The sequence below is a fragment of the Dermochelys coriacea genome, chromosome 16, assembly GCF_009764565.3.
Source record: "Dermochelys coriacea isolate rDerCor1 chromosome 16, rDerCor1.pri.v4, whole genome shotgun sequence".
Taxonomy (NCBI): domain Eukaryota; kingdom Metazoa; phylum Chordata; order Testudines; family Dermochelyidae; genus Dermochelys; species Dermochelys coriacea.
The window spans coordinates 12,199,501-12,214,653 of record NC_050083.1 but is presented as its reverse complement, the minus strand read 5'-3'; the positions used below and the strand labels follow the sequence as shown (position 1 = coordinate 12,214,653).

At 44.8% G+C, this 15,153-nt stretch overlaps 1 protein-coding gene across 4 annotated transcripts in view; it reads right to left on the bottom strand.

The window, feature by feature from the left end:
- FAM102A (family with sequence similarity 102 member A) overlaps positions 1-15,153 on the bottom strand; it is a 45,943-nt gene that overhangs the window by 12,011 nt on the left and 18,779 nt on the right. For all 4 annotated transcript variants that reach the window (XR_006275958.1, XR_006275957.1, XM_043498497.1 and 1 more), the window contains exons 3-6: positions 6,236-6,356; positions 5,848-5,877; positions 1,070-1,186; positions 464-510 (exon numbers count right to left, since the gene is read on the bottom strand). Coding sequence is in view for 2 of the 4 variants with exons in the window: in XM_043498497.1 (XP_043354432.1) it covers positions 464-510; positions 1,070-1,186; positions 5,848-5,877; positions 6,236-6,356 (315 nt within the window). In the remaining 2 variants the exon portion in view is untranslated. The remainder of the gene's footprint in view (positions 1-463; positions 511-1,069; positions 1,187-5,847; positions 5,878-6,235; positions 6,357-15,153) is intronic.

The following is a 15,153-nucleotide window of genomic DNA, read 5'->3' as shown; positions in this document are numbered from 1 at the left end:
AAATGTAAGTAATAGATACCACTAACTGGCAGTTCTAAGAAGTCAAAAAGTGACCTTGTACTTGTATAACACCTTCTATCAATATATCTAAAAATGCTTTACAAACACCTCTGTACGCCAAATGTTTTCTCCACTTTACAGATGGGTAAACAAGCACAAAGAAAATATGTGAACTGCCTGTCACACAGTCTTTGGCAGAGCTGGGGATAGAATGCAGGAGTCCAGATTCCCAATTATAAGCTTTTTTTCTACTGTACTTTCGGGGAAGTTTACTGGTTTATAAAATTGCCTAGGTGATTTATGGATAAGTTGCACACGATCATGTTTGTATGTCACTGGGCTCTACCAGGGATCTAGGCCAGCTCAGGGTAGACAGTCCCACCCTTCAGGGAACAGCTTTGTGTCCAAAACCCCATCAAATGCAACAGGTTCCGTAAGAGTGGAAGACGATGCAGCAACTCACGTTTTGAAGCAGGGGTCCCCAGAGAGCAGGGACATTCCAATTGTGACCTATGGGAGATAGAAATGATACAGGTCATTAGGAACTACCAGTTCCAGTCAGTGATCAATGGGGATATCAGCATTGGGTCCTGTGATACTGGGGGAGGGGGATCTAGGAATCAGGAGTCTGTACAGTACTTTGGATCAGCTGGACTGCCTTTCTGTCCAGCACAAAAGTAAGACAGAGATACAGCGGAGCATTATTTTAAGCCACTAGTATCACTATATCCAAAATGCATCAGCACCTCCTGCTCAGAAAGATGTTGCTAATGGTGCACTCAAGACTTTCTGCCTGCTCATGTTTTATCTGCAGATACAGGTGGTTATTGGAATGCTATTGTTTAACTGCATATCTGTACACATCAGAGTGACTGCTCTCTATGGAAGAGAGAAACTGCTTGTTTGTCTCCAGTCTGGTTTTGGGAAGGTGCTTCTCTGCTAAAGATCCCTGCCCATGAGGAGGGAGTGGGAGGGCTGGGAACAAAATTCTGTACTACAAATTCAGGTGGGATTTCTGAAGAATGCACCAAACTCTAGGATCCCTCCCACGCGGACACTGACTATGCACCTTTAGGATGGAGTTATCCTGCCGTGTGTTCTTGGTATCATATCCTTCCAGCAAGCAGCATCGGACAGTGAATCCGGAGCCAGCAAATTCTGCCAGATTCAGATCAGCAAAACCCAGCTGTGGCCAAGAGAAAACAGGGGAAAAAAGCTCAATAAAGAGTTTGTTCCATGTGTGATGCACTAAGGAAGAATGTGTTTGTGGTACACAGCAGATGCCTATGCAGACCACTGTGCAGCTGTGGTTACATATCAGCATCTACCCTAGTCACCATCTTAGGTGAACATTTCTGAGCTGCAGGAAGCCTGTGTACGGAGAAAGGAAACACAATGGTAGTTCTGGTGAAGACAGTGTTAACCAGCCTGCGGTTGTTGCATAACCAAGGACGTGGAAGGCACTGGGTCAATGATGTGGAAAAAACAGAATCACATACACAAACATAAGAAGGCACTCTTTGTACTAGGACATCCCAGAATGCACTAGAGCCTGCAAGCCAAGAGATGAAAGGATATTGTTGTAGATGAAACTGACACATTGTTTCTGAGAAACAAGAATGAGACCATCAGAAAAAAGCAAGCCAGAAGTCACTTAGATTATAACTGGATATCTACAATTACTTTGGCCATGCAGTAAACCCCAGACACCCTCTGGTATATGCCCTAGAGCTTAGCCATTTTGATGGGGTGCACCAGGAACAGCGTTTCCCTTACACCCCTAGTAGTTAGCCAGCCAACAGAAAGTTTGAGAGACAGGAAGGAAAGGGAATGTTTTAGGAGATTTTTAATTAGGGTCTCTCTAAATCTTAGTTCTTTTAATAAACTAGAGAAGAAAAGGACACGAGTGAGAATGCAAAACAAACTACAAACAGAGCAGATAGGAGCAGATACACGTTACAAGTGTGTTGATAGGAGAACATACAAGAACCTGAATCAAAAAGCAGCAGTTATGTTACTCTGCACTCCTGATCCTTTATAGATTTATGATGAACACTGACTCCCCCACCTAGACGATCAATCAAAGAAGTCAACAGGACTGTTCATGTTCTCTGCACTTTCTGGTGATAAGTTTTCTCCTTGACCCATTCAGCCTAATCAATCAGAACCAGCTGCGGTCTCTGCCCTTTCCCCGCGTTTGAGCAAGTTACCCAGCCCCACAGCGAGGAGAGAAAAGCTCGGCACTCTTCAACGGGTAGGCCCCACTCTCTCACAGGGAATGCAGGATAAGTTATTACAACATACACTGCAATACAGGTCTGGGTCGTTCTCTTAGGAGGGAGCACAGATCTTAATTACAAAGAAAGCTATCTGGCAGCATTGAAGGTAACATTTTCTGATCTTGTGGGTTTTTTCCCGAAACTAAAAACAGTTGAGTACAGCTCAGTTTAGAATTCCCCTGTTTTTATCTGACTCTTACCTCTTGGCAAGCAAAAACTCCACCCTCCCATGCTGGCCAGCAGTTCAACACTCGGAAAGGAACAAAGCTATTCCTTCTGCTGTTTGAATCACAAGGATGACTCAAGTTCATCAGTATTTTTTCCCTTGAATTTTTTAAACCGATGTTCCATTTGCAACCCAGGACAGGGCAGCAAAATTCAGGTCTGCCCTACTAGAATGTCTTGGATCAGTGAATTATGGCCTGGGTCAGCACCATGCTAATGGCGTTTGGGGTTTCATCCTGTCATTCTTGGAAGCTGACAGGTGATTATAGAGTGCCATTGTAAGTCAGTTAATGGCTACTGTATGAATTTTGTATTTGGATCAGAGGAAGCCAAGTTCTAAACAGCTGGGATGTGCCTGCATAAGAATGAGCAAGGGAGATTGGGACTTAACTGATGGTCAAGAGACTAAGGAGAAGGCAAGAGGACAGTGATTCTTCCTTTCTCCCCACCAACCCCTCCAAAGGGACTGCAGGGACAGAGTGAAAAGAGAAAGTGGGGTAAAGTGTATTCTCCCAGTCCTCTCACTACACTAGGCTTCGAATCAACGCCCAGCTGAACAGGTAGTAGTTTCAGGACTGAGAGAACAACAAGGCTCCAATGCTAAGTAGCTCCAAGACCAAGGCCTTGTCTTTGCTAACGCATGGCTAGCTCCTACCACCACTTCCTAGCTAATAACGTGGTAAAATCTTAGTGTGGACAAGGCAGGTGTAGTTTTGACACGTCAGTAGGTTAGAGTAAACCGCAGGCTCCCTGCTGGTCAAAGTAAACAATAGTGGGGACCATAAGGTTGAGGGGAGCAGCTAGCAGTATTGTTTAAAACACTGATGTACCCCAGAATGGGGGATTTGGGCTCACAACCATTAAACAGCACCCTCCTCCAGGGGCGGACCAAGTGCAACCCCCCTACCATCCGATGCACAAACCCCAGGCCCCCTCCCTCAGAAGATAGCTGACTGGTCCCCATGACTGCAGGGGTATAAACTGATGCAAAGCTTTACACAGCACACTGGGGCCAGGAATTTTTTTCCAGGAAGCAGACTCCCAGTGCAGGGAGGTGTCTGCTGGAAGGCAGAAGCTGCAGGAGGAAGGATCCCTTAATGAAAGGATGTTCTCAGCTGTAACCTTTCAGAGCAGTTTCCCTCATTTTCCCAGCCAGCTGACGGCATTTCCATCCAGTTCAGGGACAACAGGAGGGGGAGGAAAAAAAAAAATAAAAGTTTCCACTTCAACAGCACATCCTGCTGGCCCAGATCCATAACACCTCCGGTCCCCACACCCTCCCACAGAGATATTAATATGAAACCCAAAGGTCTACGGAAACCCAACTTCTGCCCTGTGCACAAAGCCACTCGGAAGCATCAGCAAGTGAGTCTCGTATCTCATAGCCATTTTGGCAGCATAACTGGGGGGAATGTTGGCAAGGGACCAGCGTCCTCGTTAGCAGCGGGAGAGCCCTGCGATATCTTCGTTGTTTGGGGCCACGGATATCTCCTCACAGCTCAAGGAGATTTTGTTCCACTAAGCAAAGTTATGAGTTTGTAAAAAGATGAAAAGCCCTGAAGTTTAGGAAGGATGTTCATCTGCATACAACCTGCTCATGCATAGAACATGTACATACACACACACACACACCCACACCCCTTCTAGTGCACCTCACAAGACCACTGCTTATCTTTGGGTAGGTTTTCACTGCAGAGTTAGCTTGGGTGATTGGCATGTGGGTTAGCCTAGCCCAGTGGAAGCAGCCACATTGCAAAGCTCTAGCAGAGCTACTGTGTTCAGTGGTGTTGCATTCACCTCTGTACTGCTAGGACTTCTGGGGGCAGAGCCTATGGTTCTTGTGTGTTGCAGCAAGGTGCTCTGATTTTCCCAGTAAATTGCAGGAGGACTTGTTTGTCCTTCTGGGAAGGCTTTGGAAGATTATCAACACTCAACTGGTTTACCTTATGCCCTCACTGCAAAGTGGGCAGGTTATTAGCCCAAATAAAAGGAGCACTTGGACTTTAGCTTGTGTCCAGAATTAAAGCACCACTAAACTCAGATCAGAGAGGTTTCTGTCTGCATCTGTGAGCGTGTGGGGGGGGTGTTAGGGCAACACCCAAGTAAAAGCGTGGGGTAACTCTGAAGTGACATACCCTCTGAGGCTCTTCCAACCCAACACCTCCAAGTGGTAGGGAAAAATTCAGGACATAGATTAAGAAGGGAAAAGGCATGTATGTATTCAGTTAATCAGGTGTTGAATGCACATCCCTCCCTCCAGCTGCGTGGCTCTCTTGCTGGGTAAGCAGCTCTATATAATGGAAGAATAGCTTTTTAAAAAATGTGAAGTTAGTGAGTGAGAAACAGATTGTCAGCCCTGGAGATTGAGGTCATAATTAGCCACAGAACAGGAACAGAGTGGGCAGCAACAGCTTCCTCCACCCACAGGCCTCAATCCACATACAAGGGTGAGAGCCTTGTTGAGCCTCCAAAGCGGATTCCGTCCTTGGTCTCGGACCCTGCCAATAAAGGTGCCAATTGATGCAAACTGTGATGGGGCTTTATGTAACAATACCTGCCCACTGGGCACGGACACCATCAGCTCATTTCACATAGGCCAAAGACCAGCCTTCACATGCAAGCAGCTGGCTTTAGGCCCCGTGCAGATTCGCAACTCTTAAACCAATCCAATCTCTCCTTCCTGCAGTAGGACCCAGTCTGAAGAGGGAAGAGACTCACAGCCCTTTGCCTCTACTGCAGTGCATGAGGTTTCATGCATACCATGCCTGATGGAAGGAGAAAAGGAACGAGTCCCCCAATAAAACCCGTCTGTTGATCAATCTGTTCATCCCTTCCAAGTCTATAGTGCTCTCCATGCACACGCCTTGTTGCATTACAAGCTTCAGCTAAGCTCTAGACTGCAGTTCTAAGGGTCAGCTAACACAGCTAGCTGCTGTCCAAGCTGGTTACTGCATTCTGAGGAACAGTCTACATTCTCTGAGTGTGTGTTCATTAGGGATGACCCCGAGCAGCGGAGTTCACATCTGTCTCAGAACTTCCACAAAGTTTAAAGGATGTGCGGGTCAGTGGTTTTGGACAGTCCCATCTCTAGAATTTGCACGTTCAATGGGATCTGGATTCTGTCCCAGCAAGTCACAGTCCTGCCCTTTTAGGGGAAATAAATTAGTTTCATCCCCAACTACAACCAATGGCTCTTTCCTCAGGCTGCTTTACACAAACACAGCCCTGCTTCCTGAGAAATTCCACCGCTGGCCATTTGTCAGAGCGCTGATGGGACAGAGGCGCTGAGTGAACACAGGACAGCTCAGCATTCTACTCCTTTTGCATGTTCTTTTGCTCTTACCTTTGAGTAGGTTTTTCCGCCCTTCAGTTCCTAGAATGTGAAACAAGAAAAACAGGAAAAGGAGCCATCAGCTTTACTGTGCGAACAAAAGAAAAATCATCATGCTGTCAATGCTGGAATAGGCCTCCAGGATTTCACCCCTCCCTGGCACCCAGGGTGCCACCTCCCTCCTCTCCCCTACAAACAACATTGCAGGAGGGTGGGGGTGTGGATGTGTGAGGGAAGGGCTCTGACTATTTCCATTCAACTAGACCAAGCATAAAGCTTTTGATTACCATTCAATATCCATACATCCTCTCACCTCCAGGACAAGGCAGCCACAGAGCTATACCAATACATCCAGCTGCTGGGGATGCTCCTGCATCAGAGGTGGAGGCTGGGTACTCACCTTACGCACAGACACTCGGCAGATGCAGGGATCCAGGAGGCCAGTGGCAGGATTGGCACTCATTTTACACACAAAGGTAAATTTCTTCTTCCAGTGGACACAGTTCTCCTGCACCTCCTCTCTATGGAGGGAAAAACAAGAAGAAAAAAATAATCAAGAAAAAGCAGCCTGAAAGGAAGGTACAAAGCAGATCAACTGCAAAACCCTCTATTGTGAAGAGCTGCCAGGTCTGCAAAGCTCCATCTGCATGACATTTCAATCAATGTTAGCCAGAAATCACACACAGTTCTGGTTATTTAGGTGCCAAAGACAATTCCCCTGACCAGCAGACGGGGTCCAATCCAAATTGCACACTAGACTACACAGCTCCTCTACACTGAGCTTTAAACAGAATTTGGGGACAGTGTAAGCATTTCCAGCTAAACCTGTTCAGTTGATTGGCTGTCCCTTGTGGATGGGGCTAAACTCCGTTAGAATCAAGTTTAAGAACTGGTTTCTTCCTGCTGGCTAGGCCAGTGCACGGCCCTGGACTCAAATTTAACCACATATCTTACAAGGCAAACACACAACCTACAGAGGGTTCTGTGTGTGGCAACTCTGCTCTCCTGCTGGGTTCCAGTGAACACAACAGCCTTAGAGCAGTGATTCTCACCCCAGGGGTACACATACCCCTGGGGGTATACACAGGTCTTCCAAGGGGCACATCAACTCATCTAGATACTTGCCTAGTTTTATAACAAAGCTATATAAAAAGCACTAGTGAAGTCAGCACGAACTAGAATTTCATAACAATGGCTTGTTTATACTGCTTTATACTCTATACACTGAAAGGTAAGTAAAATATTTATATTCCAATTGATTTATTTTATAATTATATGGTAAAAATGAGAAAGTAAGCTATGTTTCAGCAATAGTGTGGCTGTGACACTTTTGTTTTTCTAGGTCTGATTTTGTAAGCAAGTAGTTTTTAAGGGAGGTGAAACTTGGGGGTACGCAAGACAAATATACTCCTGAAAGGGGTACAGGAGTCTGGAAAAGTTGAGAGCTACTTAGAGGACAGAGGCACTGCAAGTAGACCACCACCATATGCACAGAAAGCAGGGAAACAACAAACTGGGACCATGCCAGCTAAAGATCCTGTGCTCCTGGTTTGCACTGCAGCTGCAACAGAGGCTGGCCCCGTCCAAGAAAAAGATGGTGCTGGGGAGGGAAGAACCTGTGCCCGGGAGAGTCTGGGAATGGGGGAAAGCAGCCATCCAAGCCCCCTACCTAATCCAAGCACTGCAAGGCAAGCTAAAAGATGTTTAAATCAAGTTACTGTAGCCTGAGCCACAGAAAGAAATGGAGCAACAAGAGAATTGCCTCTATTTTAACTTGCAGGGACTTCGGATCGAGATTCCTGCCTCAGCAAGGCCCTGAAAGGAAGCAGGCGAGGTCTGGAACAAATCCTCTTTTTGGGGGTCGGTGCGCGTGAGCAGGAGGTGTGGGTTTGAATATCTGTGCAGAGAGGGGGCCTGGGGCTATGCGCGATGATCACATTACCAACTGTCCCTCTGCACACCGGGAAGCCTGGCCTGATCTATTTCCAGCTCAGGCCTCCACCTTGAGCCAATTAAATTCTCAGGGTATTTGGGGTGGGGGGGACAATGAATCTTTGACAAGGGATTTTGCCATTAGTAGGCAATCTTCATATAGGGATTATCTCCTCCCGCTCCTAGCACAGCGCAAGAGAGAAAGGAATGAGGGAACCAGATATACTCTGTGCTTTAGTTATTAAAAGCAATCCCTGTCCCCAAACATAGCACCCAGGCATAATACAAGATAATGAGGAGATCAGAGGTGCGAGGAAGAAATACCTTCAACACCAGCCTGAAAACCTCCCCAATACTGTTTCTATCTCAGGATTGCCTGGCCCACACTTCAAGGCGAAATCAACAAGCCTTTCATTCCTGTGGCTTGTATAAACCGGTTCAGGTGAATCCAGCAGGGAGCTAGAATAGGGTGATTACCACTAGCTCAAAAATACCGAATCCTCCCTTATCTGCCCCCAAAGGGGGCTGCATCATCCCCTTTTACAGATAGGAAAACAGACAGGCTGGTGATTTTCCCAAAGTCACAAAGGGATCCTAGTGTCTTATGCAAGATTAGATCTCAGGAGTTCCTGGCTCCTACTCCTGTGCACAAACCACTGCTCCACGCCTTGGGACCGAAAGTGGTATTTTTCTCGGAGGAGACTGCAAGGTTCCCCCCATAAAGCATTCCTTAGCACCAGCCAAGTTGAGAGAACTGCTGTTTTTTTAAAAAGGGACAGGAGGGAAGATTGAGTCAAAGAACTCAGATGTATGTGATGCCATAAACCTGATCTGATGGCAGGTAGCACACATGCCGAGAGCTCAGGAGGAAAATTCTCTGGACATGGGATCAGAAAGAAGTCCAGGCAGGCCAAAAATACACATAAAACATCATACGTGCTTCAGTGATCCAAGGCAGGCATTTGGGATTGGTAGAAGCCTTGGAAACATCAAGGCAAGGAGGCGTCCATGTTCAAAGCAGTGAATGAAAGGCCATGAGACAACTTGGGGAATTAAGATACAGAACCAAAGAAGAGAATCCTGTCAGCCTCAGGAGAGTCGCATACAGAACTGGCACAGACGAGACAACCTGAGAAAAAAGTCATACAATGTACCCTCACACTTCATCCAAGGAAGTCAAAGTGCTTTAAACATTAATCCTCATGCCCCACTGTTAAGTAGGTGAGCATTATCCCATTTTACAGATGGGCAAATTAAGCATCCTTGCATTCAAATTAAGTGCTTTACAGACGGTATGCAGAGCAATCACTTCACCCACCTGGAGTTGGGGCAGACATTTTGCCGCAGCAACACTACAGAGTTTCCTCACTTCTTTTCAAAGGGCAGCATGTGACTAACCCAATTTGTGCAGAAGACAAAGCCTGAACTTGAGCCCTAAAAGCAGGAATGGATTTTCATGCTATTTAGGCTTAATTTCTTGGCACCAATAAATCTGTATTGTGTAAGTAGTTGCACACATAAAAGCTCACCAGCCCACACATTTTGAAGGACTACGCTTTCATGTGTCAGCATTCACAGATCTGTTAGGAGCCTCCGACATTTTCCTTTGGCAAGATTTGCTGTTGGAATGTACAGATTCGTTTTCTTACCTCTAATTTGTATTTGTCACACAGCAGTGGAATGAGAAAGTCGAACCAACCCCATCACTAACGTTCGACCAGGAGATGCTGACATACAAGAAACACGTCTTGAGGGGACTTGCATCAAAAAGCGGTGCCCGTACTGACTGGGCCACAAGGAATGTTGTGCAATACTAAATATTTGTTAGCAGTATTATCTGTGTTGGGGATTGATCCTGCCATTGGCTGAAGTCATTCTATTTATTATGAACTCTATGTATTCTGTAGTTTCAAATGTTTTACACCTTGTGCTACACAACTCAGTGATGGGAACTGAGAAGAGATTAGAAGGTTTTTGGTTTTGGAAAACTGTTTTGTGTAATGGTGGAAAAGTCCAATGCTGGCAGATTAGAAAGTCCTTAAAAATCATTAGACAGGATACAGTAAGGGGCACAGTGAATGGTTAAAGCAGACTTCTACGAAAAAAGAATACTTTTAAACAGCTCAGATAGGCTGGTGTTTGATGAAGTGGCAGACCTTGTCTGCCCATTTGCTGGCATCAAGTTATCACTGGGCAGATAATTACAGAAAGCATGTTTTAAAGGTGGCCTTGAATGAAGCCAAGAGTTTCATATTTAGCTCTGGGACACTCCCAGGTGTACAATTAGAAAACATCACACAAAAACCAGTGAGATGGCAGAAGTGTGGCCAGGAGATGAGGCGGGAGACGTCTCTCACAACCCTAAACACAAAGTCATGCAAAATTAAGAGCCTAAAACAGTGTGTCCAGTTTTAAACTTTACTCTATACTTGAGGAGCCAGAAATAGATCAGACCAACGCCTGGACAAAGGTGTAGACTCACCACTGGGTCTTCAGAGGTTTTATATTAGTAACTGTCTATTGCAGTCTGCTCTGTTCTGCATCCCCAGAAACCTGAGCCCTTGCCAGCTAAGCTCTGACCCTGTACAGAGTAAGTTTTATAAAAACTGTATATACTTAGCCTGGAAAGAGTAATTATACCATTCTCACAAAGGAAACCAAACCAAGTCCATAGAATAAATGCCAGTTCTTTGCAGAAATGTGTGGAAGACATGAGCCTAAAGAAAAGGACTTCTTTAGGGACTTCAAATTCCCAGCTTGTCCATTTAACATATCCCTGACTACCTGGATAGTCAATGGGATAGACCTCTGAATCCTTTCAGCCAGTGGTCTACCCCATCTAGAGACATAGTGCAATGTGACAAAGGAGTGCCATAATGCACTAGAGCACTGCGTGTTGGAAGGATAGACAGGGACATCACATCAGCTTACCAGCAAGTCAAGATATACAAGTGGGCAAGGTGATCATGAACCTCAAAGGTTCTCTTTGGGCCAGGTCTTGTACAGATTTGCCTACCTAGTGGCTTAGAGTTGGAAGGTGGAAAGCGTTTCAGATTCAGCTGTAGAGATAGTTACCAAGCATGATTTACTTGCACATCTGCCAAGCACAGAACAGCACTATTATAGCAAGCCACAAAACCAACCATGACTGCAAGATGGCTAAAAAGGACATTCAGAAAATACAGTCAGAAAAGGCCATGTGTGGAATAAATGCTGTCTTTGAATCAATGAAGTCTCTTATCCTGCATATGAGTAACAGCTAACCAGAAAAATACTTAAACTCCCAAACAGATCATAGACAGACTCTGGTCTCTCCAAAGCGTGCGCAGGCACGCAACCCAACATGCGCACCCAATGGAGAAGAATTTTCACCCTGTCAGACATTTGATTATTAAAGAAAAATTGAGTTTCACATTGACTTGAATCCTGAAGTAGTAACTACATTGCTAGTGAAAACAGTTGTCTCCTTTGATTTTCCCCAATTATTATTCTGTGGTCTTTTTGGGACGTGTTATATTGATATTTTCCTTCCACAAACACTTAAGAAAAAGATAGCTTTCTTATGACAGACATTTCAATAGTGCAACACGTTTTGCACTAAAGTGCTAGAAGCTTTACACTCAAAAGCAGAAATGGCAGATAGATACTGTGTGCCAATATTTCCCCTATGAGCAGGGTTCCTTATTTAGTTCTCTCACCTTTCAAATTTAGGAGCAGAGCTTTATTATCCATGATGCTCAGAGTCAGTGTCCTCTTGCAACTGCTCCCAGTTTGAAACTCTTTCTAAGATGTGGATCTGTGTCAGCAACTCTGAGCAGCATTAATCCGCCTGCATGCCCACAGCAGATGGTGATCTGTGCCCTGTTTACTGGTTCACCTCTTCATTCAGTGATAACACTGCAAACATTACCCTTCCAGCCCCAAATCAGATCAAGCTAGTGACACTGTTTTAAAGAGGTCAGCCAGCCAATTCCCAGCTCGGATTCCTATAATAAATGTGACGGATTGGTTGGACCAGCCATTGTACCATTTGTCATCTTCCAGGTTTCTCCTCCCATCTCTCTTCCTCTGGAATGAAGATGGTTGGTACAACAAGACCAAGAGAGCTAGGGCAAAGGCATTCCCCAGGACTGAAAGGAAAAATTTGATGAGTTTCAGGAGCTATTCCTGGAGGCTGATGCCTACATTTAAATCCTTCACAATTTCACGAAGGCTAAAAGCGGAACCAGAAGACCCTGCTACAGACACTGTCAAAAGCTGTACTGTAGATGGGATCCAATTGCATCCCAGTAACCAGGCTAAAGCATGAGACAGTCCAGGGTTTTAATCTGTTTCAGGAACACTGTTAGGTCTCATTTATGCTCTAACATAGGACTACATAACTTGGTCAGGTGATCACTTTTGTTCCCGGACTCAGTTATAGCTGAGTGTAACCCATGAGCAGCTCAGGAAAAAAAAATTTTAGGTGCTAACGAGGTCTCATGATGCTATGGTGTCTGCAGTGGCTTAATGCACAGGCAGGCTATTGACTAGACATCCAAATTTACACCTGTCCCACAGCTATCAAACCCTAGACCTCATTACAAACTTAGTGAAAGTTTTGTAAATAGATGTAACCCCAGATGATTTCACACTTATCTTGACTATTGAATTCTTTAAAAAGTGTTGCCGAACATGTAAAAGAAGGCCAGTGTCCTACATCTGGCCCTAGGCGGGTTGAGAGTTATGGTCCAAAGGGTGTCCAGACAGTGACAACAGGGGATGTCTTTACTACAGTGCAACCATTACAAGAGGAAACCTTGCAGCTCTGACACTCAGCTATCCAGTTTCTGTGCAAGGAAATGGCAAGAAGTCAGCAGCAAACAAGCTACATCATCAGTAGCTGGTGCACTAAGAGGCAGCCTTTGAGCAGGAAGCTGAGGTTGGCACTCCTTTGCCCACTGCAGAACAGCCTGCACGCACCTGAATCTGCTGCAATGTACTCAGATCACGGTTCAGAGTAGCAGCCGTGTTAGTCTGTATCCGCAAAAAGAAAAGGAGTACTTGTGACACCTTAGAGACCAACAAATTTATTTGAACATAAGCTTTCATGAGCTACAGCTTACTTCATTGGCTGTAGCTCACGAAAGCTTATCCTCAAATAAATTTGTTAGTCTCTAAGGTGCCACAAGTACTCCTTTTCTTTTTTTCAGATCAGGGTGCATTAGAACTATTTAAAAATGTACAAAAAATCCCAACCACCTTGTTTGTCAGAAGCTAAACTTGCTAGACCTGCTACTGTACCAAATGGAGAAAGTGGCCATTAGCATTCCAGAGTAATCACTCTCTCATGTCCCAGCTTTTAACTCCTCAGGTGTATCCCTAAACTCGCCAAAAGATTGAGAGGGAGGTAGGCACAGAGGTATTTCTTAGAGAAGACCAATTAATACTGATTAGCCTGTCTTTCTCTTGCCCCATCCATTCTAAGATTTTAGGGAAAAGGTAGAAACAAGCCAATAAATGGTCTTCGCACGCGTTCCAAAACTGGGAATACCTGCGTAAGCGTTCAGCTCTCAGGAAGCAGGGCTAGTAGCTGAATTACACACTTTCGAAGAGCAGCCATGTACTACAGGAAGAAGGGATGCCGATGACTCAGTATGCGATAGTATTTGAGCACAGTGTTAGGAGGAGATACAAAGAGGTCCTCACCACCTGTGGCCATTAATGAGGACACAGCACTTCTTGGATGAATTCTGGGAGTTAACCCCAGTGATCTGACAAAGACTGGGTGGTTACATTCTGCCTACTTACGTTTCCTCATAGTTTCAGCTAAAGTTGTTACTCACACAGGTCACACCTTACACTACATAGTTTTTCGGTGTAAAATGGCTGCTGTGTTAAGCCTTAGACGCAGCTGCACAGCAAACTCTGGCAGTGGTGAGTAAATAGATTCCTAGACACCAGTTGTACAGCACCAAGATTTTTCTTCTTATGTTGATTAAAAAGAAACAGCCCAAGCTGTACTGTATATATCATTAGACCAAGCGTTCTCAAACCTTTTCAAAATCACTGGACTAGTGACGGCAGCCTCACACGGCCACCTCCCCAAACCTGATACCATCCTCTTCATACAGCAGCTATGGTAACCCCAGGACAAGATTAATTTTAATTGAATAGCTGCACCTATCACATCGGTTTTTCATGCCGGACCCCAATTCTGCTGTTCTGTCTGTGCAGTTTGCTTCCTCTCCCTGCATGTAGGGCATTTATGCTTTTCAGTGCAGAACCTTCCAAGTGCATGTATTGAATTCTCACTGCTCTACCTCCAGATCACTTTGCCACATACCTGTGTTCTGTGGATTTATTATGCCTCCAACTTCTGGATAAAGTTTAATCAATTAAGTTTGTAGAGACAGACACTCATTAAACAGATTGATATCTGTGCAGCAAGCCATGGGACAGCCATATAAAGGACCTACGAGTGAAAACTAACATGTACATCTGGAGCAGTATAGGATGGCAGGAATTCCCTCCTTTCGATTGCACGTATTTCTCAATTGGGAAGGAAAAAAACTGTTCTGGGGATCATGGTTTGAAGAGAACTACTTTGTGGGGCAGTTTTCCTCCAAGAGAATAGAGATGTCCATGTTTGGGAAGAGGAGATGAGTGAAAGAAAGCAAGTTGTGGCCAACAAATTTTTAAGTGCTCTGGGATAAACTTTTGTTGAACTTTCCAGGAGTCTGAGAGATGCCACTGACTAGAGGAAAACACTGGATACATGATGTGATAAGAAATCTAAGGTGATGAAGCCCGGAATACAGCAACATGTAAGTGTCTAAATGGTAAAAGCCATTTATATCCAAAGCTTGTCTTTCTTGAACAGAAAGGATACTAGCTTTTCAGTTACAACCGAGCTTGTGTCACTCATTAAAACAATAGCCAAACTAAATAGCTGAATGTTAGCTGTTCACATCTACATGCTTCTTTCCCTGAAAACCCCAGTATTCTCAGACTAACAAGAGCTGGCTGTTATGGGCTAGATGTTAAAAGATATGGTGGAAAAAGAATGGCTCAGAGACAGATGATGTAAATAAACCCTTGTTACTCAGAGAAGACTCAGTAAGCAAATGTTTATTGTTTGAGAAAAGCAGTATTTGGGCGTTCCATGAAAAACATTTCAAGTAAATAGTTCACTCATATGGGTCACCACATCTACCTATTCACAAAACTCACTCTCTCCTGAATTCCCAAACCCATTTACTCCTGCTGCATATGTACATTAACTGCAGTCACATACATAAATTAACATTCCTACTCACATCACCCAAAAACCAACCCATCCATTCAGTCACTCACATTAATGACAGGCTACAAATTTCTTGTCTTTAAGGCAACTTACCCACAGAC